The sequence below is a fragment of the Engystomops pustulosus genome, chromosome 6 (genome assembly GCF_040894005.1).
Source record: "Engystomops pustulosus chromosome 6, aEngPut4.maternal, whole genome shotgun sequence".
NCBI lineage: Eukaryota > Metazoa > Chordata > Amphibia > Anura > Leptodactylidae > Engystomops > Engystomops pustulosus.
Window position 1 is genome coordinate 138,853,909 of NC_092416.1, and position 12,135 is coordinate 138,866,043.

General features: G+C 43.4%; 1 protein-coding gene across 1 annotated transcript; it reads right to left on the minus strand.

Annotated features, from left to right (window-relative positions):
• Positions 1 to 7,052: 7,052 nt before the first annotated feature.
• LOC140064437 (lysozyme C II-like) lies at positions 7,053 to 11,685 on the minus strand. The gene is made up of 4 exons (XM_072111353.1): positions 11,556 to 11,685; positions 10,984 to 11,133; positions 8,420 to 8,498; positions 7,053 to 7,781 (listed from the first exon to the last, which is right to left on the minus strand). Exons 1-4 carry the CDS (start codon positions 11,683 to 11,685, stop codon positions 7,718 to 7,720), a joined length of 423 nt encoding a protein of 140 aa, XP_071967454.1. The 3' UTR covers positions 7,053 to 7,717.
• Positions 11,686 to 12,135: the final 450 nt, after the last annotated feature.

Here is a 12,135-nt window from a genome sequence, read left to right on the forward strand (position 1 = left end):
CAACTTATTGCAAGTATCACTTTGTAAGGATCCATTACACAATACCCTGTACACAAACCCTACATACAAAGTATCGCCACATCCATAATGACCAGTACAATAAAACAAAATTGCTGTTGAACCCACGCGATGAACGGTGTAAAAAAGATGATTTAAAAAATTATTTTAACTACCGTATTTTCTGGACTATAAGGCACATATAAAAACCTAAGATTTCCTTAGAAATCCAAAGTGCGCCTTATAGTCCGGTGCGCCTTATGTATGGAGGAGGACAGTGACTGGCAGTGACTGGAGGAGGGCAGCGGACCCTACTTGCATAGGTCCCCAATACCGGAGACAGCAGATCTCCACCGGGAACTGCAGACCACGCGGCACAAACAACAGGCGCCATAGCGCGAACCAACTTCTGCCGCGTCTGCAGTTCCCGCTGGAGATCTGCTGTCTCCGGTCTCTGTTAGCGGGACCTATGTAAGTAGAGTCCGCTGCCCTCTTCCACTTGAACAAACCCCCTTCCCCATCTCCCTGTGTGACCGCTCACCTCTGCTCACCTCTTGCTGACAGTTGCCGGGTCTGTGGAGAGTGCGCCGGCGCGCCTTATATATGAAATTATTCATGGGCTTTACTCATAATGCGGCTTATAGTCCGGTGCGCCTTATCATCAGGAAAATACGGTATCTAGTTCCACATATAATAATAAAAAGTGGAGGTCTGGGTAGTTTGTAGGCTGTGGACCTTTAGGCAGTGTATGGACCTCCGGATGTTGTGTAAGGTTTGGACCTCCGGATGTTGTGTAAGATGTGGACCTCAGGATGATGTGTAAGATGTGGACCTCCGGATGTTGTGTAAGATGTGGACCTCAGGGTGTTGTGTAAGATGTGGACCTCTGGATGATGTGTAAGATGTGGACCTCCGGATGTTGTGTTAGATGTGGACCTCCGGATGTTGTGTAAGATGTGGACCTCAGGATGATGTGTAGGATGTGGACCCCAGGATGTTGTGTAAGATGTGGACCTGCGAATGTTGTGTAAGATGTGGACCTCAGGATGTTGTGTAGGATGTGGACCTCAGGATGATGTGTAGGATTTGGACCCCAGGATGTTGTGTAAGATGTGGACCTGTGAATGTTGTGTAAGATGTGGACCTCAGGGTGTTGTGTAAGATGTGGACCTCAGGATGTTGTGTAAGATGTGGACCTCAGGATGTTGTGTAAGATGGGGACCTCAGGATGTTGTGTAAGATGGGGACCTCAGGATGTTGTGTAAGATGTGGACCTCCGGATGTTGTTTAAGATGTGGACCTCAGGATGTTGTGTAAGATGTGGACCTCAGGGTGTTGTGTAAGATGTGGACCTCAGGATGTTGTGTAAGATGTGGACCTCAGGATGTCGTGTAAGATGTGGACCTCAGGATGTTGTGTAAGATGTGGACCTGCGAATGTTGTGTAAGATGTGGACCTCAGGATGTTGTGTAACATGTGGACCTCAGGATGTTGTGTAAGATGTGGACCTCAGGATGTTGTGTAAGATGTGGACCTCAGGATGTTGTGTAGGATGTGGACCTCAGGATGATGTGTAAGATGGGGACCTCAGGATGTTGTGTAAGATGTGGACCTGCAAATGTTGTGTAAGATGTGGACCTCAGGATGATGTGTAAGATGTGGACCTCCGGGTGATGTGCTTTTACTCAGTTATGTTGTAGATTCACTAAAACAGTAAAACATGCAGTCTCAGAAGCAGTTTAATCTATTAAGTTTGTAACATGACAGAATCTGGACAATTGTCAATCATATTTCATTTGCATTTCAGAATGTGATATAGAAATTGTCAGAACCGTTCAGTGTGAATTGTGTCTCAGGGGTTTTGACACGCCCGATTGCGGTGGTGCAGCAAGTTCTGACAGTAATGTGCAATGTGAATTGTGCCTTTGGAGTCTGGACACACCCGATGACTTTGGTCCAGCAGTTAATGAGTTACCTGGTCTTTGCTGGACTGATGCAGGTGATTTCAGCTCCAATCAGCACTAGTCCTATCAGCTTCTTGTCTGTCTCTCCAGCTTTACTTATAAGGCAGCTAGTGGCTCAATTGCGTGCTGGCTATTGTCTTGTTCTTACCTGGATATCCCAGCTCCCCATATTTCCCTGTGACCTCTTTGTACCTTCTGTTATCGTTGCCGAACCTCTGCCTGACTTTTGACTACCGTTTTTTGCCCACTGAATTTGTACTGCGATTCTTCTGGTTTTGATTCTGGCTTGTCGACTACCCCTTATTGTGTTGTCTGTCTTGTCCTGTTACGTGTGTCACTTACATAGTATAGGGACCGCCACCGAGGTTGTCCGCAGTTGCTAGAGCTGTCTTGAGGCAAGTAGGTAGGGACAGTGGGGGGGGTTCAGCCTTAGGGCTCACTGTCTGGTTGTCTTGCCCCCCTACACTGACAGAATAGCCAGCCCAATATACTGTCGCTGTCATGGACAGCAGAACTGCGTTGACAAATATTGTGGAACAGATGCAGCAAATCAACACCATGGTGCAGGAACTAGCTGTTCGGCTTCATGAGCAGGAGACGGCCCCACGTCAGTTTACCATGGCTTCCCCAGCACCACCTGAGCCACCTGTACAACTCCCAGATAAGTTCAGTGGGGATAGAAAGAGATTCTGTGCATTTCGGGAGGGGTGTAAATTGTTTTTTAGATTGCGCCCCCGCTCTTCTGGGGATGAGGTCCAGAAGGTGGGCATAGTTATGTCTCTACTCCAGGGGTCACCACAGGAATGGGCTTTCTCGTTACCTCCTAGTTCTCCTGAGTTGCAGACGGTGGATGGGTTTTTTCAGGCCCTAGGGCTACTGTATGATGACCCGGATAGTGCAGCTAATGCTGAACGTCACTTGACAGGTCTGAGGCAGGGTAGACGTCCTGTGGAGGAATATTGCTCGGAGTTTAGGCAGTGGAGTGGTCCCTCCACTTGGAATGACTCGGCACTCCGATTTCAGTTTCGTGTCGGACTGAATGATCGGTTGAAGGATCTGTTGGTAGCTTATCCCACTCCTAGTTCCCTTGAGGATAGCATGACATTAGCTATCCGAGTTGACAGACGCTTGAGAGACAGGCTAAAGGAGAGAGGTACATCAGACGCTTTTAGACCTTCACCTATTCGTGTTACCAACCCTAGTCCTTCCCCTTCTGCTATATCCCCATCAGAGGAACCTATGCAAGTGGATTCTACTGATGCCAAGACCAGACGTGCATATCGTGTGTTGAACAACTTATGTTTCTACTGTGGGAAAGCAGGACATCGAGTCCGGCAATGTCCATCCCTTCCTGGACCACCGCCGGAAAACTTCTACGCCTGAGTGACTATCGAGGGGGTCACTCAGGCGAACAGGTAACCTTCACCAATAAGAATAAGTTATTATTGCCTATTTCATTGTCTTTGGGAGGGAGAAACATCTCTGGTTATGCTCAGATTGACTCGGGGTCTTCTGCTAATTTTGTTAACCCTATGTTCTTTTCCGGTCTAGAGGTGTGTCCCCTTCTGCTCCAATCTCCTGTTAATGTCACAGGAGCAGACTCAGCCCCCTTTGCTCAGGGGGATATACGTTACATCACTCCCTGCCTTGAGGTTAAGGTGGGGGCAGTTCATGTGGAACGTATGAAGTTTTTGTGTCTGCATAACCTGTCGTCTGATGTGATCTTAGGTTTGCCTTGGTTGGAGAAGCACAATCCTGTTTTTGATTGGGCAAACCGGGAACTGGTAAAATGGGGTACTGAATGTGACTCCCATTGTGAGGTGGTTTCTTTTGCTGAGTGCTCTTCCATGGAAGAGGGTATTCCGAGTTTTTTGTCCGATTATGCGGATGTATTTGATGAAAAAGCTGTGGACGGATTGCCGCCACACAGACCATACGACTGTACCATTGAATTAATTCCCGGTGCCAAGTTTCCTCGAGGTCGTATTTTTAACTTGTCTTGTCCAGAAAGGGAGGCTATGCGGGAGTACATTAAGGAAAGTCTCCAGAAGGGTCACATTCGCCCATCTTCCTCCCCATTGGGAGCAGGGTTCTTTTTTGTGGGAAAGAAGGATGGGGGATTACGACCCTGTATAGATTATCGACAACTTAACAGAATCACTGTTAAGAATCAACACCCTCTACCCCTGATTCCTGACTTATTTAACCAAATTGTGGGGGCCAAATGGTTTTCCAAGATAGACTTGCGAGGGGCTTACAATTTGATTAGAATCAGAGAGGGTGATGAATGGAAGACCGCTTTCAATACACCAGAGGGTCATTTTGAATATCTAGTGATGCCTTTCGGTTTATGCAATGCCCCGGCGGTCTTTCAACATTTTGTGAATGATATATTTCGTCAGCATCTAGGTCGTTTTCTTGTGGTCTACTTAGATGACATTTTGATTTTTTCTCCCGACTGGGCTTCACACATAAAACATGTTCGGGTAGTGATGGAACTGCTTAGACAAAACAGTCTGTTTGCTAAGTTGTCTAAATGTCAGTTTGGTATCCAGGAGGTCTCTTTTTTGGGTTACTACGTCACCCCTAATTCCTTCCGTATGGATCCCCTTAAGGTGGTGGCCATCGAAAAGTGGGAACGTCCCAATAATTTGAAGGCCTTACAAAGATTTCTGGGGTTCGCTAATTATTATAGGAAATTTATTAAGGGGTTTTCTGTTATAGCCAAACCACTTACTGATCTCACCAGGAAGGGGGCAGATCTTGTCAACTGGTCTCATGAGGCTATCCGAGCATTTGACAAGCTCCGTAAGTGTTTTTCAGAGGCCCCAGTACTGACTCAACCTAATTTTGAACGTCCATTTATTGTGGAGGTGGACGCATCAGAGGTAGGGGTAGGAGCGGTGTTGTCCCAAGGATCGGACACTCTCACTAACCTGCGACCTATTGCGTTCTTCTCAAAGAAGTTCTCTCAAGCTGAATGTAACTATGATATCGGTAATAGGGAACTATTGGCCATCAAGTTGGCATTTGATGAATGGAGGCATTTCCTTGAAGGTGCCAAACATAAGGTGGTGGTACTCACTGATCATAAGAATCTGGTTTACCTAGACAATGCTAAACGTCTCTCGCCACGTCAAGCCCGATGGGCTTTGTTTTTTACCAGATTCGATTTTGAAGTCACTTACCGACCTGGTTCCCGTAATATCAAGGCTGACGCCTTGTCTCGTAGCTTTGATTTAGAAAGTTCCCCCAGAACTCAATCTGATACTGTTTTAAGACCCGGGGTAGTAGTGTCTATTTTGCAACCTGACTTGGTGACCCTGATTGCAGAATCTCAGGGTCAAGCACCTCATAACACTCCAGACTCTTTGTTGTATGTACCGCCTAACCTTCGACTCCGAGTTCTTGAAGAGATTCATAGTTCTGTTTTGTCTGGTCATCCAGGTGTGGCAGGTACTAAGTATCTGCTCTCACGCCATTACTGGTGGCCATCTTGGGCTCGAGATGTCAAGGCTTTTGTCGAAGCTTGTGAGGTTTGTGCTAGGTCCAAGGTCCCTCGTAGGCCACCCGAGGGTCTGTTACATCCTCTACCGGTCCCTACGAGACCTTGGACGCATCTTTCTATGGATTTTATTACCGACTTGCCACTATCTAAGGGTAAGACAGTCATTTGGGTAGTGGTGGATAGATTTTCTAAGATGTGTCATCTCATTCCACTACGTAAACTGCCTAACGCTCGCACACTCGCCACACTTTTTATTAATCATATTCTACGTCTTCATGGGGTGCCTGAGAATGTTGTTTCCGACAGGGGTGTCCAGTTTGTGGCTAGGTTTTGGAGAGAGTTCTGTGGCAAATTAGGTATCTCTCTGTCCTTCTCGTCTGCATTCCATCCTCAGACAAATGGACAGACAGAGAGGACCAATCAATCGTTAGAGCAATTTCTAAGATGTTTTGTGGCTGATACTCAGAATAAGTGGAAAGACTTCATTTCTCTAGCAGAGTTTGCTATAAACAATCATGAACAACGTGCTATTAAGATGTCACCATTCTTCTGTAATTATGGTTTTAACCCCAGGTACTCGTCTGTTCATTCTGCAGAATCTATTAATCCCTCAGCCGAGGCCATTTTCTCTAAACTGTGCACAGTTTGGGCCCAAGCTCATCAGAACTTGGTAAAAGCCCAAGAGTCTTATCAAAGACATGCTAATAAAAGACGTATATCTGGCCAGCAATATGTACTAGGTGAGAAGGTCTGGCTTTCAGCTAAAAATCTGAAACTTAGGGTGCAGTCAGGGAAACTGGCACCCAAATATATTGGACCTTATACCATTGTGGAAATCATTAATCCGGTAACCTTTAGGTTGAAACTACCCAATGCTCTTCGTATCCATCCTGTGTTTCATAAGTCTCTTCTTAAAAGATATGTGCCACCGGTGTTGCCTTCACCTCCTCCGGCTCCACTCATCGTCCAGGGGGAATTGGAGTATGAGGTGGAGAAAATTTTGAATTCCCGCTGGGTACAGGACTCCTTACAGTATCTGGTCCACTGGAAGGGTTTCGGACCGGAGGAGCGCACGTGGGTCTCTGCTAAGGACATGCATGCGCCCCGTCTGGTCCGGCGGTACCATTTACATAATCCTTCTAAGCCTGGTCCAATGATTAAGGGTCCTGAGGCCCCTCATAAGAGGGGGGGTACTGTCAGAACCGTTCAGTGTGAATTGTGTCTCAGGGGTTTTGACACGCCCGATTGCGGTGGTGCAGCAAGTTCTGACAGTAATGTGCAATGTGAATTGTGCCTTTGGAGTCTGGACACACCCGATGACTTTGGTCCAGCAGTTAATGAGTTACCTGGTCTTTGCTGGACTGATGCAGGTGATTTCAGCTCCAATCAGCACTAGTCCTATCAGCTTCTTGTCTGTCTCTCCAGCTTTACTTATAAGGCAGCTAGTGGCTCAATTGCGTGCTGGCTATTGTCTTGTTCTTACCTGGATATCCCAGCTCCCCATATTTCCCTGTGACCTCTTTGTACCTTCTGTTATCGTTGCCGAACCTCTGCCTGACTTTTGACTACCGTTTTTTGCCCACTGAATTTGTACTGCGATTCTTCTGGTTTTGATTCTGGCTTGTCGACTACCCCTTATTGTGTTGTCTGTCTTGTCCTGTTACGTGTGTCACTTACATAGTATAGGGACCGCCACCGAGGTTGTCCGCAGTTGCTAGAGCTGTCTTGAGGCAAGTAGGTAGGGACAGTGGGGGGGGTTCAGCCTTAGGGCTCACTGTCTGGTTGTCTTGCCCCCCTACACTGACAGAAATAATCATAATCAATATAGTCATCACTTTACAATTTACAAGTCATATAGCTTTCATTTCCATATAAAATATTTGCATTACTGATCTGGCCCTATTCCTGGGTATTTTCTGCCCTATTCCTTGGTAGTTTTGCAATCTTTGCAACATTTCTTTTGCACCAATTTTTATACAGTTTTTACATTGGACTACAACACTACACTTAATAACAGAAGTATATAACAGCAATAACAGAAAATAACAGAATAAACAGAAATCTATGACATTTTAGATGACGCAAGCTTTGCATCATAAAGAAACTTTCTGAATGTGAATAGGGTGTAAAGCTTAGTAGAGGTATACATGATGCCTAAAGAAAAAAAGATTTGTGTTGTTTTATGATGTTTTGTGATGAGAATATACTATAATTGAAATGGGAAAGCACCAATTTAACTGGGGACAAATCATTTACATCCAGTTGTGAACTTATTAAGGTTTTTTCCTTTACAGTTTTGTTTCCAGGGCACCCTGTGAAAGCAGAAAGACAATTTAATTAATATATTGGTCATTGTCTATGTAATATAAGAACTTGTACTCACGCATACACTGTGCCTTATCGGTCCATGGTTTCTGATTAAATATTATGGGCATTGTCTAAATGCAATTTGATATTCTTAATTACGGTAATTTTCTTAAGTCATGACCAATCATCAAGAGGCGAGTGGTCAAACAAAAACCAACAAATTGTGACAAAATGCAAGCATTGATTGTGCAAGAATGGACGGCTATCAGTCAGGATTTGGTCCAGAAGATGATTGAGAGCTGCCAGGGAGAATTGCAGAGGTCCTGAAGAAGAAGGGTCAACACTGCAAATATTGACTTGCTGCATTAACTCATTCTAACTGTCAATAAAAGCTTTTGTTACTCATAATATGATTGCACTTGTATTTCTGTATGTGATAAAAACATCTGACAAACCAGAGGGCAACAGATCGTGTGAAAATATAATATTTGTGTCATTCTCAAAACTTATGGCCATGACTGTATAGTAATACTGCATCCCAACTATATCAACTGTATAGATTGTACATTTAATAGAGATAAAAATCAAATTATGCAGTGTTTAATTATTCAATAATTAGATGTTGTTATGAATCACAACATACCAAGCATTTAGTCCATTAGGATCCTGAACAATTCTTTTAACACAAGCCAGGTCATCTTTTAGGTTGTTATTTAGTAAATCTGAAACAAAAGACCATATTGTATCATTTGTATAAAATCTTCAGTTAACTTGTTTATTTAAAAAAAAAAAAAATTATACATGAAATTGCAATAGACATTATAGCAATGTCCTGTGACAAAAATCAAAACTACTGAGTGAATATACTGATTATTTTTACCACTCAGAACATAAGTGCCATCTACTTGTAGTATAGAATGATTTTTGGTATTAACAATGAGTGTGATAAATACCGTATATACTCGAGTATAAGCCGACCCGAGTATAAGCCGAAGCCCCTAATTTTACCACAAAAAACTGTGAAAACCTTTTGACTTGAGTATAAGCCGAGGGTGGGAAATGCATTGGTCACAGCCTCTCCAGTATGTAGCCTGCCAGCCCCTGCCCCAGTGTATATAGCCTGCCAGCCCCTGCCCCAGTGTATATAGCCTGCCAGCCCCTGCACCAGTGTATATAGCCTGCCAGCCCCTGCCCCAGTGTATATAGCCTGCCAGACCCTGCCCCAGTGTATATAGCCTGCCAGACCCTGCCCCAGTGTATATAGCCTGCCAGACCCTTCCCCAGTGTATATAGCCTGCCAGCCCCTGCCCCAGTGCATATAGCCTGCCAGCCCCTGCCCCAGTGTATATAGCCTGCCAGCCCCTGCCCCAGTGCATATAGCCTGCCAGCCCCTGCCCCAGTGTATATAGCCTGCCAGCCCCTGCCCCAGTGTATATAGCCTGCCAGCCCCTGCCCCAGTGTATATAGCCTGCCAGCCCCAGCCCCAGTGTATATAGCCCCCCCTTCCCCATTGTGCAGCACAACAATACCGGATGGATCGCACAGAAGATCTACGGGTGCCGCCAGAAAGGTGAGTTTTTATTTATTTATTTTTTTGACTCGAGTATAAGCCGAGTTTGGGCTTTTCAGCACATTTTTTGTGCTGAAAAACTAGGCTTATACTCGAGTATATAAGGTAATAGTGATATGATTTTATACCTTGCATAATAATTGATAGCAGTAACCCGTCCTTTAACAGTTGCTCAGGAAAAAACGAAGGAAGTACAAAGCCCATCAAATTCCAGGAGATACTTTTTTAAACCCTGTTTTATTTGAGAGGAACACTCCCAACACCCGTTTCTGAAATCAAATTGGAAGTTGAAAGGTATTTTTTTTTACTTCTGTTTGTAAACTGTGGAAGGATAGCAATAAAGCTTCCCAACATCTTATCTATTTTTACTGCACAAATCTCATTTTATACATTTTAATATCTCCATATCTTGTTCCTTCCTTGTTTGAACTTGATGGACATATGTCTTTTTTCAACCATACTAATTATGTAAGTATCATCTTAATCAAATGTTTTATAGTAACCATCACATTCAGAACACTGAAAACAGGATAGAAAATGTTATACTACATGGTTACTGGGTTTTGAAGGCACATATATTGGGGCTCATTTACTAAGGGTCGTGGATCGTACTTTTGTCGGACTGTGCAGCATTTTTAGGAATTGCACTGCTTTTTATTTAACTAGTGTCTGCGCTGTGATTGATTTTTGACGCAGCTGCGCTGGCTTTCATGTGACACAAATTGGGAGGCGTGACGTCTGACCATCCGACTGATTCGGACTGAGTGCAGGATTTAACTTTCAAATTGTGTCGCAAGACCAAGCACTTAGATGAACCAGTAAAAATATGGTGAACTCTGTTGGACCTGAGCGGTGAAGCGACACATGCGGGATATCGGGTGCACGATCTTAGTGAATGGCGGCACAGTGCATTATTGTCAGACAATGGAGGTGAACTCCAGCAGGAAAGTAAGTAAATGTGCCCCATTATGTAATTCATCTCCATATACTCATCTATATATACTCTGACATGGTTCATTGCAAGTCAGGGAGTCTTTTGGTTGTCATGCACATGCCCTTTCCTTTTTTAAAACCCCTGCTTGTGCCTTAATTATGCTGTTAATGCATTTATACTGCCCATATAGATAAAAAGAGAAAAAGTTTTTTTCAGCTCACCCATTTCTTGTAGCCACGTGTTGAGAGCCGGTGCTCGGACAAACTGAGCCGATTCAGTGCATATTCAGGGGAAAAGTAGGTCAATCCAGCAACCAGGCAAAAAATATATTAAATCATAAGTATAAAACTTAGTTTTTATTTCATCCTTTTAAAAAGTAGGTTAAAAAGGTACCATGGTAATGACAGAAACTGACGCGTTTCGAACTAAATGCTGTTCTTAATCATAGTCAACATGATTAAGAACAGCATTTAGTTCGAAACGCGTCAGTTTCTGTCATTACCATGGTACCTTTTTAACCTACTTTTTAAAAGGATGAAATAAAAACTAAGTTTTATACTTATGATTTAATATATTTTTTGCCTGGTTGCTGGATTGCCCATATAGATGTCTATAAAGAGCCTACACTTGGCCACACACTGTTTGATATGTATTATTTGCCATTGTTATCATCTGTTAAAATTGAAAAATTCTGAGCAAATACCTTTGCATCGTACGCGACATATGTTTTTGCGTCCAGGAGTTTTACCATCATCACACCACCAGTAACTATTTATCTGGAACATGCCATATTCAGTAGGACTCCTATTGAGTGATGGATTGTACCCACTAGCGTAATAGGCTAGACACACATCTACAAGAAGAAAATTACAGTGTTACAGAGCAGATAAGCAGTAATCTGCATTGAAGGGAATCTACCATCACAATCAAGCATGATAACCAAGGGACACTTATTCATAGATCAACGTGACTATGTAAATATTCTTTTATATGATATCCATGGCCTCCTGCTTTCTATAATCAAGGTTAAACATTATGCTAATGAACCAGAGCGGCTACCCTAGCACCTCTGTGATCTAGCTTTACACACTGCTATATTTCCCCTGTACTTCCTCAGCACTTGTGCAGCGAGCAGTACATAAAGCCAGAAAACAGAGGGGCTAGCATAGCCCATCAAGCTCATAAGTGTCCCTGGTTTATCATGATCAATTTTGATGGTAGATTTCCTTTAAGCAAAAGACACAAAAAGAACTAAAAAATCTAATAAATACTTACAATCACCGGCGGTGGAACCCTTAATACCGACCACACCACTGGCCTTTACTGCTCTCAGTACACTGCACCGATCTAATGCCAAGCTGCTGGCGGCAATGGCAGACAGTATGAGGACTATAAAACGCTTCATCTTGCATGTGTTGTTAGGACTGACAATGTTCCCTATTTATTGCCAAAAAATGTTTTTGGTGTCAAAAGACTTTGAACTTCTACTTGATAAAGAAAATTTATTAATTTATCAACCCCTGAAATAAAACTGAGATAAAAACAGTTCTTCCTTGTTTTATAGTAATTTGGAAACCCCCTAATGCCATAAAAAATCAAAACTTTATGATATGACGCACAGGTGCTATATTTAATTCCCATATAAAATCATGAGTTTGTATAACTTGTAGCTGTCTCTGTGTGATAAAAAGCTGAATTGTGATTGGTAAATAATGATCCCTCATTAATGACCAGGATCTCTGTTTTCTTTGACTCTAACAAGTACTTCTGGGTTTTAGATGGAGTTGCTTTGTGTAATGATGAAGATACAGATATGGAGAGGGGACTTCTCTGTGTCCTGTGACTGCAGAGATCA